The following is a 16,305-nucleotide window of genomic DNA, read 5'->3' as shown; positions in this document are numbered from 1 at the left end:
GGTTAACTAGAAAACAAAGACATCTCATCTGGACTTGGTCTTGATATATGTTGATGGAGGATAAAAGTTTAATCTATGTCAAGGACTTTGAATATCACTAGTATTTATTCTTTTTAAAAAGAAAAGAGTAAAGGCAACATAGACTAAATCATGGTAAAGGAGTCTACTGTCACTGTGTATCATGATAACAACCTGCATGAGAGCAAGCAATAAATTATACTGTCATGGAGACTTTTGGCAATTGAAAAAGAGTTTCATAATGATGAAAAAGATACTAAAGCAGCTAGGAAAAAAGCCTCCTTGTATTAATCTTTAGTGAAACATAAAAAGCACTCAAAAAAGAAAAGAAAAAGCACAAGCACAGTGGAAAGAGAGAGGATGTGCTCAACTTTGATGATTTTTTTTTTTTTTTTTTTTTTGGTTTACAAGATTTTCTTGGATGATTTTTTTTTTTTTTTTCCTGAGCTAATAAGGCAATTTTCTTTAGAGGAAATTACAAAATTTAAAGCTCAGTCATGCCATCACCTAAAATGAAACCTACAAACTCCAAAGAGAAAAATAGTTTTTTTTTTTTTTTTTTGGTTGGGGTTGGGAAAAGTAGATGAACAAGTCCAATTTTGTCAAATACATTGAGAATGGTCCTTTGGATAGTTCGGGCAAACATCATTATTGGGGCCACGTTGGAACAACCAGGCTGACCTGACGCACAAGCATTTTGAACTATAAGAAGACGAAATAGACAACGTCATGTATACAATTTCTCTCATTCAGGCCCTTCCATAAGACAAAAATATTAATTACACAATAAAGGAGAAAAGATACACTATATGCAAAGAGACAACCACTGAGTTTTCAACTAGGGCCCTGTCCTTTGTCTCGATGGGCAGCCTCTAAACATTCCTTGGCCCTGTGAACTTTCGACTGAACATAAAAGCTCCCATTCTTGGCATTCCTTTCAAACAATGTGTCATATTTCTGGATCATTTAAAAGGATCTTTAAGAATCTATGTCCACAAATGCCCAGAAAAAAAAAAAAAGAAAAAAAGAAAGAAAGATAAATATACAAGAAATACTGACCTTCATAATCTCCTCCCAAGCGGTTTGTTCGGAGACGCCAAGAATCTGCCTGGCTTCTTGCTCTGTCATTCCTTTGCTTGCTCTACGGACAGTGTTTTGTAATGTTTCTTGGGCGACACCAGATTTTGAGGCATCTGTAGAATACCGCATACAACTAATTCAGGGCATGTATAAACATCTTAAATCATTACAATAAATTATTTGGTGGTTGTGCAGGCATCACAAAAGTTGCTCAATCTTTTGAGAACCTTATAGATGGCTAAATCTTATGGATTTTGCTGAAGTTTGAGTCTTGTAAAGAACCAAGCTTCGTTGGGTTCAAAGACCACTCCAGCATAGCTCACATTCAGATGCTTGTCTAAATTCTTCCTGAATATATTGTTCTAATGGAGTCTGATCAAATTCTTCACCATTAGAATGATCAGCACTTTGATAAGAGCACTCTTTGGAAGATTTTTCAAATCTTGCTGCAAAATCTTTGGTCACTAGGATCTTTTCCTGAGTCTCACTTTTGGACATTTACCTTTTTTAAAATAATAATAATAATAATAATAATAACAACTGAACAATGGAGTATATAGGAAAAATCAGCTATATGAAACCTATATCACCCCTTCCACTCTAATTAAGGATTACATCTTCACTAGAACTATAAGCCATCACGTCTCTTTAAATAAATTTGACACTTTTTTTAATTGCTAAAACAATACACAACCTTTATTCATCTTCCCCTTGTCCTTGGGGAATTTTCAATTTTAACTCTTTTTTCACAGCCTCAAAACACAATTGTTTGTTCCCAAAAACAAGAACACGTCCTTCTTCATCTCCCTCTTCTGCAACTGGCACTTTCAACTTGAACCAGATCATCCAAAGGTGCATTTTCAGAGAAGACTGCAATTTAATAATTTTACTAGCAGGTTTTCTAACGCCACGCTGTGACTAATTACAGACAAGAAAAAAAGTGATTGCTGCAATCTGGTGGTTGGTGGAAAGGTAGACCTCCTGAGCTTTGTCATTAGAGGAAGATGAAGAAGTATGCAGTTGACCTTTCTTAATTCTCAAAGATGGCTAGATTTACTCCCCTTGCCTTGGCCCACTCCAGGCGCATGAAATAAATAAAAAACCAGACAAATAGAGGACAAACAAATACTATCTATGAAAATAATTCGTTAAAAACATATATGACTGCCAGATTTAGTCCCCGGAACTAAACTTCTGCAATTCTGAGATCAAGTTGTTCAGAATATATATAACTATGGTATCAGTAAAGATTCCCTTCCACTGCCTCTTGTGCATACCTAGCAGCCTATACCGTAAAGAACCACTATCTTATAATGACAGATAAAAACAGATAGTAAGTGGCAAAACTGTGAAAGCATGCGAAGTATGAAAGACATAAGAAAACCTCAAAGTTTAAAAACAGCTCTCTTTGAATTATTAATCTTATATAACATGAAGTGTTGGTAAAGGAAATGGCTACAACAGATTCTACCCCATAAGCTAACACATTTCACACTTCAAATTTCACCTTTCAGCACGAAGTTAATAAGCATTGACGATAATATGTGATTGATTGAAATTAAATATGACAGTTGATGAAACCCTTTTTTTTGGGCATAGAATAAGGAATAAAAGTTTTATTAGAAAGAGGAAAGACCTTATGCATACAGGATGTGTATATAAAACAGATGACGAAACATACATTGGAAAATCTAATACTAGCCCCTGCTAAGCCATGAAAAGACAGACAGAGAACCAACTAAGGTTCTTCAGAAATATACAGGAAAGAAATAGGAAACTGATGGTGGGAAGAAATAATGAATTGCAATGGAAAGTAGTCATTTTTCATGCGGTAAGAGTATGTGTATAACTGCATATGGTAATCTATTGCACACGCCCCTCATTAGCCATTTACAGGGCATTCTCAAAAGCTATTATTGGAAGTTTTTCTCAAAATAGGCCGCTTTTAGGAATTTTTATGAGGTAAATGTTTTTGTTATCAAAAACACTGACAAACTAACAACTGAAAAAAGTAAAATTCATTCTCATTCCCATTGTGAAAGCAGTTTTTTTAAATTTGTTTCATGAGAAGCAAATCAAAGACACCATAAGATTCAATGAAATGGCCATGTGACATGATTTCTTCTAAGACTCCTATTGGCATAATGGAAAATTATCCCTAATGGGAAGACAATTTAGGTATAAAAATTTATACTGTCCTAATTATCCAAGTATCTCAAATTTCATACTAAAATATTCGTGGAAATAAACCGAGAATTCAAAACAATGGCAGCTTTACTATGCACACAGCTACTTCATGAACATATCAAACGTTTAAATAATAATTATAATCTAATACTTCTTGGATACTCTTAAATTATCAAATACACCTAAAAAATTGGGATATTATCTTTGACTGTAAACAGGAATGTAGTCGTAGATTTGACATAGGAAAGAGATATAACACAATATTACTTCTATAATAGACAAATATAATTCAAGAACCATACGGAATTGGAGCCATGACCATATCCTCCACCCCTTGTTGCAAGGGGGGAGATGCCATTTGGTCCAAAACAACTAACAATTACATTGAGTCTGACAAGGTTGGCGTAATAACTGAAAAATATTTAAAAACTAGTACAAAGTTTACAATATTTTAAACATATATATTTATGACTTTTTTTTTTGCAAGTACATTCCATTATATAAAAAAGAAAATGGGTTACAATGGACCAAAAAAATCTAAGAGGGGTGGGCTTCCCAACAACAAGCCCAAACATAAGAAACAGTGCCAAAACGGTAAACTTAAAACAGGAAATGAGTCCATAAATGATCTCAAAGGGACCATAAACGACCCAGTCCTTTACATCTTGGGCAAAAGCCAAGAAAAGGGCCACATAAAGCGGTATAGCACCAAAACAGAGGACGAATAGGGGCATAACCCTCGCAAGACCCTTTAACCCTACCTAAACCTCTAAAAAGGGGGACATAGGCAGAGGCATGACCTTCGAAAAACCCTTCAACCCTATTCTAATCTCTGTTAGGTAACAACAACAACCATTGGAAGGTGATTGAGGAGGGAAAGGCACTGCTGAAATCAGGGCATAATTTGTCATCAAGGAGTTACAAACTCCGGATGCAAAAGTCTCCACCAACATATAAAACCGAATGATACAGGGAGACAAACCAACAAACAGCAACAATAAATGCAAAAATACAAAATAATAACAGAAATACAAGCTTCACACCAATAATTTATTAATTACTATGTCACAGTCAACCTTTAAAAGAGTTTGTCCTCTCTCACATTATATTTTGGAAATTATATCCTTTTATCATAAAATTATTTTCCTAATTCTTTTTATGGATGACAACTATAATGACCCAAAGAAAACACTAGCCACATCTGCGCTCACTCTAAAAGGACTTTTCAAGTTGTAATTGGAGGCTCCTTAGAATTGTTTATAAAGCTCAATCTCACCAAGTAACGAACCAATATTAGACTTGGCACTCATGAACACCTTTATAATCCACCCACTCAATGTGAGCAATTCATCTTCACAATGGGAAGAATCCCCACGGTTTATGTCACAATCTCCCCCGCTTAAATCCCTGACGTCCTTGTCAAGGCCCATGCCATGCAATGCCTCTTAATAGATTACTTTGATACCATTACAACCCAGAGAAAACGACAATCACATATGCCCTATCACTTAGTCAAGTTGTAATTAGAGCTCCTTAGAATCACTTATAAAGCTCAATATCACATAGTAAAGAATCAATGTAAAACTTAGCATCCATGAACATTTTTATAATCTACCCACTCAATGTAGGCAATTCATCTTCACAATGATGAACTAACTTTCTAGGATGTCACAATAGCTATGAGTAGATTCCTCACGGTTGATAATCTTAGAAGGCAGAGTTTCACTATTGTAAATTGGTGTTGCCTATGTAAAAAGAATGGGAAGACTGTAAATCACCTTCTCATTCATTGTGAGTACACTAAATATCTTTGGCACTTGGTGCTCAGCTTATTCAGAGTTTCGTGGGCTATGCTTAACAATATCTTAGAAATGCTTCATTGTTGGAACATCGAAGGATGGAGACATCCCAAAGAGGCCATCTAAAAAGTTACCCCTGCTTGCTTAATGTGGAGTATTTGGTGAGAAAGAAATCAACATCTATTTAAGGATTGTGAGTCCAATTTGCTTTCTTTAGAATCCTCTTTTTTGAGATCTCTTTTGGATTGGGTTGTAGTCTCTGTTGATTACTTATCAAAAAAAAACTTCTCCTGATCAAATCTTGTAGAGCTAATTAATTTTTTAGATTGTAGAACTATAACATGATGGTCACTGTATACTTTTCGGGTACGAGGGCTTTGGCACCGTTTGGCAAACCCCACACCCCCCTTCCCCTCCCCTTATTTTCACTTCTCATAAAAAAAATCATCTTTTCAAAACTACTTTTTTTCACTTTTCTCTCACATAGGTCAACTTATTTCACTTTTATATCACTTCTTATTACTACTCAAACAAAAAACTCACAATAAAAAGGTTTACCAAACACACACTTTGCCCTTTTCTTTCAATAAAATTATTATTTATAAAAAAATAATTAAAACAAAAAACTAGACCAAGCACAAATAAAATTATAAACGGAGCTTTCACTTTCTCTAAAAATGTTACAAGTGACAATCAATAAATAAAAGAGATTGCACCATCGGGCTGTCTCCATTACCAAATAGTATTATTATTAGACCTTTAAAGTTTAAACCCCCTAATCATGGACAAAATATGATCACATGAGCCACAACTTCAAATATAAGAATTGACTCTAGCAGCAACTTATCACATATAACAATAAAGATAGAAATAATAACAATTAGAAAAAGAAACAAAAAATAAAAAAGGAAACCATGAGATAGATACAATGCTAAGCATTAAGTTCCTACTTACTTGCAAGTGCTTGGCGGTAAGCCTGAACGAAAGCCCTTGCTAACACACCAGAGCCCATCACAATTAAGTTAGCAAGAATCTTTGCAGCCTGTGCAAAATAGATACATAAATAAATTAACAAGTCAATGTAATAGAAAAGTCAATGATCAAGGCTTTGTAAGCAAGAAAAATGATTGTAGATCCTAAACATTAATTTTCTCTCTCTCTCTCTCTCTCTCTCTCTCTCTCACACACACACACACATTTATGCACAAAATGTTTAAGCTTACAAATTTCCCATTCCCTAACTCTTATGATACCTTTGTTAAGAGCCACTTTTTTCGATCCCATAGGTATCATACCAAATCCCATCAATACAATCGCTTTTCCAGAAATACATGAATGATTGATTATGAGACCGTGTAAATGGAACTTATTCTTAAATGAATGAAGAGTAGGTTCCGAACCCAGATGAAGTTCTAACCATCTGTCAAAGAAAAAAGAGGACCGAAACATGCCACTGAAGAGGCTCTACTGAGACAAAGATGGACTGTCAAGAACGTACATGGACCTCGAGCTTGAGGACTAATTTATCCGATAAAAAGACCCACTTGTCATATAACTATTGTATTAAAAGATATATCACTAAACTCTCTGAGGAAGAGGCGAAACATAATCAACTTGAATTCAGGACAGCTATTCGAACTAGATATGACCCCAAAACAACAGGGGTCAACGTCAGCCAATGAGACAATGGGGGATACGCTTCATCGTTGAGAGGGAGTTACCGTATTATTAGTATAGCGTTTATCTTTTTAACCATAGGTATTCTTTCATCTAAGCTAACGATATGAATATAGTAACATTTACAGACATCGCAGCAATAATCAAGGCCTTTAACACACCAAGAGCCAATAGCAAATCTAAAATCTCCGATAGTAACATGTAATGTACTAAGCTACAACGATGTTTGGTTCTTGAGAAATAAAGCCCTAAAACCTAAAGATCCGATTAATTATGATTCCTCGGAAAACAAAGATCCTTAGCTTAGCTTAACGAAACATTCCTTTTTTTTAAATAAATTTTAAAAAAAAATACAACGCTTCCTGCCAGTTTATTCTCCGTTGCTGGGTTTTCTCAGCAACCAAACAGAAAAAAACGGTAAAAGATGGAATCAGAAGAAGAGAGGAGATGAGAGGAACATACCATAGCTGAAACGAATAGAATCGATATCTCCTATGAGCTGCGGTTAGGGTTCCCGAAATGTTCGCGATGAGAGTTTTGGAGGAGGAGAGATTTTCGTAGGGGTTTTAGAGAGGGAAAGAAACGGAAACTCCTTGCTGGAAATGCTAAACAGGTCGAGCTGGGGCTAGAAGGATCCAACGTGATGGTTGGACGCGTGTGTTGTAAGAGCAAAGTAGCAATACGACGGCGCTTCATAGTTCCTTTTAATTGAAATGGGTTTGGGCCTTGAGAAAGCACATAAGGACCATCAGGATTGATAGAACAGAGCCTATGACCCGTCAAATATAATTATGTGAGGCCCAAAGTTGTCCAAGCCATTCAAAAGGTGTCAAAAGTGCAGCTGGACTGGCATCCAACGCAAGCCATTGTTTGTTTTAGAAAACATTGAAGACAACCTAATTTTTGAAAAATACTAGATCTACAATTTATTTATACTTCTTTTATAATTTGCTTGCACATCCCTCTCCCATCTTAATGGGACGATAGAGGGTATCCATCGGTTTTTATTTTTTAATTTTTTTTTTCTCTTTTAATAAAGGTTAATAGGTACTGTCACATCAACTCAGTGAAATTGAAGTTATAAAAGCTACTCATTTTAGCATAACAGCTATAGCTGCTTTAACTCAAACCAGCTATGGTTGCTTAACCATCCCGCCATTCTTGCCTTGAGGAATAGGGTAAGGGATGCCCTAATCTTTTCTCTCCCTTCCCCTCCCTTACACGTAGGTACCTATGTATTAATTGGCGAGCTACTATATCTTAACCCTTGTCTTAACCTTTAGCTCTCCTAATTCGACCAGGTCACCATGAGTAGGACTTTTAAATGTTGATGTGACTTCAATCTCACCATAGCACATAAAAAAATAAATAAAATAAAAAATGTTGTTGACTAGTCATAGGTCTTGATTTTTTTTTTTTTTTTTTTCACTCATCTAATGATCACATCTCACAGTTTAGCACCCTTTATTCGATTCCTAATCTCCAGTGGAAAACAACAAACACAAGTTGCACTAAATAATATGAAATTTATTTGAGAAAAAATGGTTTTCATCGGTGCTAGTCCAATGATTATACATTTATATTCCTTTGGCACCTTCTCTCTTTGTTGCTTTTTCTGTCGTACGTACAAAAGGAACAACATATTATGAAAGTGATAAATATATATATATATATATATAGAATTTCACCAATACATTTATTTATTAATTTCCTCCATTGATGAGTTGAAAAGGTCGGAGCCCCATTTGGACGGCATATGGACCAAAATCCGAATTGATTTTTGAAAATCACATACAAGAAAGAAAATATAGAACAGGACAACGATGTTCTAACTATCTCATAAATTTTAAGGTGCACGTGGAGAGTGGTGGAGTAGTAACAGACCAATTCCACATACAACTGCTATACACATGAAGAATATTTGCACCCGCAGATGCAGATGGGCAGAAGCACCAAGATTTCAACATTGCGGGGCCGTCAACTTTAGACTTTTTCATGACCTTGTAATGCATGGCGATGATGATGATGGCGACTTTCCAGCTGTGGCTCACCTGCTACAGAAGAATTATGGATATATATATAACCCCAGAGCAGGTTCATTCATTTTCCATCCCAAAAGTCTCACTCGTATTAAAATCCGACATGTTTATGGTGATTGTGGGCAACAAGGGCCACCGTGTACGAAACCAATGTGCAAATTTACAATCAACAATTATGAGCATTAACTATTGTCTGAAACTTATTCAATACAATTATCACATGATCAAATTGTTAGTAATATGTCGTTAAGAGGTAGCTTAATCGGTTAGGTCCACACTTAATGAAGTGGAGGTTACTAATTCAAATCTTTCTTTCCTCTCTTGTGCGGACATGTCAAAAAAAAAAAAAAAAATTGTTAGTAATATAGACAATAATATAAGAAATTCACGTGTTTTGATTTGTTATCGGTAAATTAATCTAGAATTAGTTTGCAATAATTTATTATTTGAATGGTTAATAATTTGGAGAGATAAATGTTATATTGATAAGGGAATAGGAAAGCCATCCATCCCACTAGCTAGCCTAGAAGTAGCTGCAACCTACTTTGCCTATGGATAAAGATGAAAGCTAAGAGACCAATTATGAATAAAGCTTCAGCATATTTTTCACACACTTTTTGCGATTATGTTCTTTTATGGATTATATATATTGAATTTCGTACACTTTTACTTTTCTTGCTTTTTCTCATGAGACGTGGAGATACGCTTCAACATCCACTCATTATCCACTCAGCTACAACATTCCAAAGATGTCACCCCAGCAGAATTGTCTTTTCTTTAGGGCACTTACCCTTTCCACAGAAGGCAGTAACCCTTAAGAGGTGGAGTGATTGATTGCTGAATGCTGCCGATATATATATGTGTTGGATGGAAATCGGGAATATATATGTTGGATGGAAATCGGGAAGGAAAAGAACAATTTAAGCACGTATAACAGAGTGAAAGAAGCTGGGTTGGAAGCTTCTGTGAAGACTTAGGAGTCAACAGTAGTGGGAGGGTTGCATGCGTCATTTTAACGTAGGAAGGAAAAAGAAAGAGATAATATTGTAACAGAAATATCTTAATTTATTGAGGATAATCTGATTGCACAAAGCACAAGGAATTCCAACGAACAAATAAGCACAATAAATAGAAACCCAATCATCCCCCCGGCAGTACTCTATACAATTCATAAATGACTAGATGAAACCCCCCTAAGATATTACCGAGTGGAAACTTTTAAAATATAAAATCAAAATCAAACGTGGCAGGCTGCTGGCATATCCAAATCCGAGTCATCATATAATTTAATTTTTCGAACCCCCCTTCCTAATCCGGTTTTCATCGTATAATCCTTTGAGGCCACTCCCATTTGAATAGAATAAGATTGTAATGTGCAACAAGGCCACCAGAGAAGTAGAAGCGATCTTATTGAATGAACTTGGATTGGATGCTTGATTCATGTATCTTTCCCTAATTGAGCCTTCCTTTATTGCATTCTTTAAACTAAAACCTGCATGTGAAAATCAAGAGTATATATGAGATTACTTACAATAAATTGAACTTGTAAACATAAATTTTAGTGGAAATATTGAACTTACATGATTGGTGTTGGAACGTGGTGAGCTTATGGAGCCTAGTAGTGAGTTGGAGGTGGAGGTGATGCGTAAATGTAGACAGGTGGTGGAGGAGATTTCTCGGGTGGAGGTGGGGACTTGTACTCATATGGTGGTGGAGACTTCTCAGGTGGTGGCGGGGACTTGTACTCATATGGTGGTGGAGAAGACTTCTCCGGTGGTGGGGGAGACTTGTACTCATATGGTGGTGGAGGGGAATGCACCGGCGGTGGTGGGGACTTGTACTCATATGAAGGAGATTTCTCCGGTGGTGGTGGAGACTTGTACTCATATGGTGGAGGAGACTTCTCAGGTGGTGGTGGGGACTTGTACTCATATGGTGGTGGAGGGGAGTGCACTGGTGGTGGGGGAGACTTGTAGACGTAAGGTGGTGGGGGAGGAGACTTGTAAATGTAAGGTGGTTCGTGGACAGGTGGTGGTGGAGATTTGTAGATGTAAGGTGGTGGGGGAGGAGACTTGTAAATGTAAGGCGGCTCGTGAACCGGTGGTGGTGGAGACTTGTAAACATAAGGTGGTGGGGGAGGAGACTTGTAAATATAAGGTGGCTCGTGAACCGGTGGTGGTGGAGACTTGTAGACGTAAGGGGGTGGAGGAGGAGACTTGTAAATATATGGTGGTTCATGAACCGGTGGTGGAGGAGACTTGTAAACATAAGGAGGTGGTTTGTATATGGGCTTGGGCTTCTCGCACTCCTTGTAAGGTTTCTTTGGAGCATAGGCAAATGGCTTGGCTGACAGCACAACCTCGTACTTGTCCTCAGACTTGACCTTGAGCTTTGCACCCTTCTTGCCCCAATGCAGGTCAGTGGGGATGTTGCAGGGCGAATCTTTGGGTGGCGCGTGGAGCTTGGCCTTGCAGGCCTTTACTCCTCCGTACTTCTCGTAGGCAAAGCCTTCAACTGTGATGCTAAACTTGCCGTTGATCTTGGTGGTGCCATAGGCCTTGATCTCCTTCTCGCCTGCTTTGCAAGTCACCTCCACTACGGCACCTGCTCCATCAAGTAATAAGACAATTCAACGCCAATCATGTTAGCATCGGTCGCTTTCCAACGTTAACTAAACATATGACATATCCAATCACCTACTACAATAACTAATTATTGTGTTTGCAACAAGGTTTAATAAAAACATGTGGGTTTGGAGCCTTATTTACACAATGTTCAAAAAGACTATATTACCCTCCTTTCACAATGGTTGGAGGTCTACATGCAGTAAGGGCAATCGTGGGATGTAGTACACATCACCAACAATATGAACATATCTTGATCTTTATCTTCGTATTTTCAAAAATTGGTGCTGTCGCATTTGAAAGATCATGCTAATGCCATAGAAAGATTTCACCAAGCTTTTTCTTCTTCTTTAAAAATAAAAAATAAAAAATAAAAAAAATAATAATGAATAATGAATAGGGAGGGCGATGAAAAAAAAGTGACAAGTAGTGTACCTTTGAGATGCTTCTTGTCGTGTGACTTGATAGGATAGTCCCAGTCATAGCATCTGTAGCAATAGACTTTTCCAACGACCTTGACTATCAATGGGTGGTGATGAACAGGTGGAGGTGGAGAGATGTAATGGTAAGGAGGAAGTTCTTTGGGTGGTGGTGGTGGAGATTTGTAGTAGTATGGTGGAGGAGAGTGTACAGGTGGTGGGGGAGATTTGTAGTAGTATGGTGGTGGAGAGTGTACAGGTGGTGGAGGAGATTTGTAGTAGTAAGGTGGTAGAGGGTGTACAGGTGGTGGAGGGGATTTGTAGTAGTATGGTGGAGACTTGGCCGGAGGTGGAGGGGATTTGTACTCATAAGGTGGTGGAGAGTGAACAGGTGGTGGTGGGGACTTGTATTCATATGGTGGTAGGGAATGCACCGGTGGTGGGGGAGACTTGTACTCATATGGTGGTGGAGGAGATTTCTCCGGTGGTGGTGGGGACTTGTACTCATATGGTGGTGGTGGAGAGTGAACTGGTGGTGGGGGAGACTTGTATTCATATGGTGGTAGGGAATGCACCGGTGGTGGGGGAGACTTGTACTCATATGGTGGTGGAGGAGATTTCTCCGGTGGTGGTGGAGATTTGTACTCATATGGTGGTAGAGAATGCACCGGAGGTGGGGGAGACTTGTACTCATATGGTGGTGGAGGAGACTTCTCCGGTGGTGGTGGAGACTTGTACTCATATGGAGGTGGAGGAGATTTCTCCGGTGGTGGTGGGGACTTGTACTCATATGGTGGTGGTGGAGAGTGAACAGGTGGTGGAGGAGACTTGTATTCATATGGTGGTAGGGAATGCACCGGTGGTGGGGGAGACTTGTACTCATATGGTGGTGGAGGAGATTTCTCCGGTGGTGGTGGAGATTTGTACTCATATGGTGGTAGAGAATGCACCGGAGGTGGGGGAGACTTGTACTCATATGGTGGTGGAGGAGACTTCTCCGGTGGTGGTGGAGACTTGTACTCATATGGAGGTGGAGGAGATTTCTCCGGTGGTGGTGGGGACTTGTACTCGTATGGTGGTGGTGGAGAGTGAACCGGTGGTGGGGGAGACTTGTACTCATATGAAGGAGACTTCTCCGGTGGTGGTGGAGACTTGTACTCATATGGAGGTGGATGAGATTTCTCCGGTGGTGGTGGAGACTTGTACTCATATGGTGGTGGGGGAGAGTGAACCGGCGGTGGAGGTGACGTGTACTCATACGGTGGTGGTGGTGGAGAAGAATAAGGGTAAGCATCTCCAGAGACAGAACCTACACTGCTTGCAACAAGAAGCAAGCCCAAAGCAATGAACATTTGAGGCCAAAGACGACCCCCAAAGGGGTCGAGCCCTGCAATCGTCATGGGTTGTCGGAAACCCCCACTGCCCTCCGCCAATGTGTCAGAGCCTCACAGACTTTTTCTCTGGAAAAGTAGTGGAGCGCCTGAGAGATGCTTCTACCCGGGCCCGAGAGGGGGTGTGGGTTTTTTGATGACCAAAGGCATGCAGGAAATTGTATTTATAATAAAAGCGAGTTTGTTGAGGGAGAGCTGTCAGAAGGGACCTATTCAAAAATTATTTCTTTTTATTTTGATTAATTCAACGAATGGAGTTGTCTACTTGTCTTGCTGGCCTTCAATTTTAAACACCATTTTCATTTTTCAACGCTCGAGGCAGCCCCGGTTGGCCGAGGCCCAGTCGCCCCAACTACGTGTCTTTTTTACATATTCAAGTTATATATATATTCCAAAAAAAAATATTGTTACTTCTAAGCATTGTTAAGCTATTTTCTACGGTAACCATAGAAAGTCTTTGAGTTTCTGTACACTACTGGCACCCACTACCTTTCGATCTAATCAACAAGAAGAAACATGCCATAATTTCCAGTCCGAAAGCTTGAAAAGTAAAAGAATGCTGATGATTTCCCAAGGATCTTAACCAGTTGGTGTGTTCTGGATCCTTCTCTTTTTTTCTTTTTTCTTTTTTTGAAATATTATCATGAGCTCTATCTTAATTGGACTTTATGGTTACTTCAAAAAAAATTTAAAAAAAAAAAAAAGACTTTAGGAATTTGGGTACAAGATATTTTCAAGTGAAATTGAGAGGGACTAGAGACCATTTCATAGGAGATGTGTTTGATGTCATCTTTTTTGTCATCTTTTTTAAAAATCTAACATGAAATTTGTGAGACACGTTTTAGGGTTTTACAAATTCAATGATGAATATAATTATATAAGAGATGGACAAAAGATAGGTAAGAGAATAAACTTAAGTGTTTCTCATTTCATTGTTCATATTAAACTTTACGGCATTTAACGATATACATAACACCACATCATTTAAAAATGTTATATAACTTAAGAACAGAGACAACAATGTTAAAAGCTGTAAAATCTAATATATACCATAAAATTGTTTCTGATCCTATTCATTCCCACAAACCAAGGTAAAAACATCTAAGATTCCTTATACATGCAATAATGTATCCACATATCTACATTAATTCTTTTTTTTTTAATTATTAATATTAAAATTGGGCAACACTTGGATCTAGATTTGGCTTCATTTTATCATTTAGTTTGGTAGACTATTTGAAAACTAGGGGCTCGAATAAGCAGTACTCCTGATTGGACTGGCGGCTCTGTATTTGTTCACCAAATTGTTCATAAAAAAAAAGGAGTAGATCAGTAGAGAATACTCTCCTAATCATGGAGCCCTTTTCCCACTATTTTCACAATAAACATGTTTATGGCCCTGAGGATAAACCAAACTCTCTACATATTCTGCTGCAAGTGCATGTGATCTCTCAATTATTAGTCATGTGATCCCAATCAAGTGGCATTGCAGCCTTTGTGGGATTTTGAGCTGCATTCAAGAGCAAGAAAAAAAAAAAAAAAAGAATAAGTATTTTGGGGGTGAATTTGATTTCTTGCAAGAAATAATAAACTCAAGCTTCCTTTTGAACATGCAAATTCAGGTCCACAGGAATCCTAGACTTGAAATTTTCCCTGGACCACCCATCACTCAGAATTGCTCCCCTTTGTCGTAAACAGTGTGGATCATAGCCTATTTCCACAGGATGCTAAAGCTCCCCACCATTTCTTTGTCTTTCTTTCTCTTTTATTTATATTTCAACGTCTATTTGTGTGTGCATGATGTCGTGTCTTTGAAGTGACACGGGTACAAAATTTCCTGGATGTAACAGAAAATCATGTAATCAGATATATACTTCACCAGATGAAATTGTATATTCACATTTAAAATAGTTAAGTAGTTAAAATCAATATTATAATACTATTTGTTACACCAAGAAAAAGCAATTATATATAATTAACTAATCTTTTTAAATAAGACTTGCACATGGGAGAGTAACACCCACTCTTTAATCATTCATTTTCATTTTCATTTTCATTTTCCACCGACATCTCTTCCTAGTTTGTATATAGAGTACAAAACTTCCTGTACTTTTCTTCTTCTTCCTCTTCTTATTTTTTTCTTTGGGCATCAATAAAATAATGAAGAAAAGAGCACCATTTTCTGGCATCCGATGTTGCCTTTTTTACTTTCTAATATTTACCCTAATACATTAAGAAAAATGTTAAAGGCTCAACTATTTTTCCTAATAAATGTTCAGTTTTACTTTTTTTTTGTAATTTATAAAAAAATGACATTATTATGAAAAAAAAATACTATTTTTCATTTTTTTTAAATACCCAAAAAAAGACCAAAAATAAATATTATTGCTTTTTTTTAAAAAAAAAAATTACAAAAGAAAACTAAAATTAAACATTTATTGGACAAAATAATTGAGTTTCTATCGTCTTCTAAAATAATCCATGATAGGGATGAAATCCGGCAGCCTTTGGTCAAAAGAATTTCATTAGGGTAAAAGATGTTTGCCAGCAAGCATAAAGTATTTTCTACCTAAGCCCCTCTCTCTCTCTCTCTCTGTCTCTATCTCAGTCAATGCCGTGTGATGACAAACCTTCAAAGGAAGGCCTAGTTAGAACTTTAAAGAAAGTGTGAGTGGTTGGGGTTGAGGAAATGTACACAGTCTCATCTTTTGATTTGTTTGAATAGTTTATTTTACTATTGTGATCACTGCTCAAGAAGCTAAAGAAGATATGGAATCATACATGCATATGATAGGCAAATGGGGACTAAAAACTATGACATTTTCAGTGGCTACTAAGGGTGAAGTCATCAAAGGGGGGCCAACCTATATATCTATATCTTATTTCTCAAAAAAAATCTAAGTTTAGGTGAAGGTTACCTAAACCTACAACCATTATTTGGCCTTTTGCTTTCCCCCCTTCTTTCCCCAATCTATATATAAACCATGTGATAGGTATTTATAAGGATAACTTACAGGCTTTAATTTTCTTGTCAAACTCCATAATTTCATTACAAAAAATGTTTATATATA

General features: G+C 37.4%; 2 protein-coding genes across 2 annotated transcripts; both read right to left on the bottom strand.

Annotated features, from left to right (window-relative positions):
* Window positions 1-602: 602 nt before the first annotated feature.
* Window positions 603-7,390, bottom strand: LOC132167609 (mitochondrial import inner membrane translocase subunit PAM16 like 2). The gene is made up of 4 exons (XM_059578619.1): window positions 7,224-7,390; window positions 6,039-6,126; window positions 1,078-1,211; window positions 603-975 (listed from the first exon to the last, which is right to left on the bottom strand). Exons 1-4 carry the CDS (start codon window positions 7,224-7,226, stop codon window positions 853-855), a joined length of 348 nt encoding a protein of 115 aa, XP_059434602.1. The 5' UTR covers window positions 7,227-7,390; the 3' UTR covers window positions 603-852.
* Window positions 7,391-9,839: 2,449 nt separating this feature from the next.
* On the bottom strand, window positions 9,840-13,385 carry LOC132188860 (extensin-3-like). Its single transcript, XM_059603426.1, has 3 exons — window positions 11,860-13,385; window positions 10,381-11,404; window positions 9,840-10,292 (listed from the first exon to the last, which is right to left on the bottom strand). Exons 1-2 carry the CDS (start codon window positions 13,241-13,243, stop codon window positions 10,416-10,418), a joined length of 2,373 nt encoding a protein of 790 aa, XP_059459409.1. The 5' UTR covers window positions 13,244-13,385; the 3' UTR covers window positions 9,840-10,292; window positions 10,381-10,415.
* Between the last annotated feature and the right edge of the window lie 2,920 nt (window positions 13,386-16,305).

The sequence above is a fragment of the Corylus avellana genome, chromosome ca1 (genome assembly GCF_901000735.1).
Source record: "Corylus avellana chromosome ca1, CavTom2PMs-1.0".
NCBI lineage: Eukaryota > Viridiplantae > Streptophyta > Magnoliopsida > Fagales > Betulaceae > Corylus > Corylus avellana.
The sequence above is the reverse complement of the archived record's forward strand: the minus strand, read 5'-3'. Positions and strand labels throughout refer to the sequence as shown.

What these genes read in the sequence shown, in the direction of transcription:
- LOC132188860 (XM_059603426.1), bottom strand. Translation starts at nt 13,243, where the DNA reads ATGACGATTGCAGGGCTCGACCCCTTTGGGGGTCGTCTTTGGCCTCAA. An exon ending in CGACAAGAAGCATCTCAAAG is followed by an intron (nt 11,405 to 11,859) that starts GTACACTACTTG and finishes TTGATGGAGCAG; the next exon opens with GTGCCGTAGTGGAGGTGACT.
- LOC132167609 (XM_059578619.1), bottom strand. An exon ending in TTACCGCCAAGCACTTGCAA is followed by an intron (nt 1,212 to 6,038) that starts GTAAGTAGGAAC and finishes GGTATTCTACAG; the next exon opens with ATGCCTCAAAATCTGGTGTC. An exon ending in CTTGGGAGGAGATTATGAAG is followed by an intron (nt 976 to 1,077) that starts GTCAGTATTTCT and finishes TAAATGATCCAG; the next exon opens with AAATATGACACATTGTTTGA.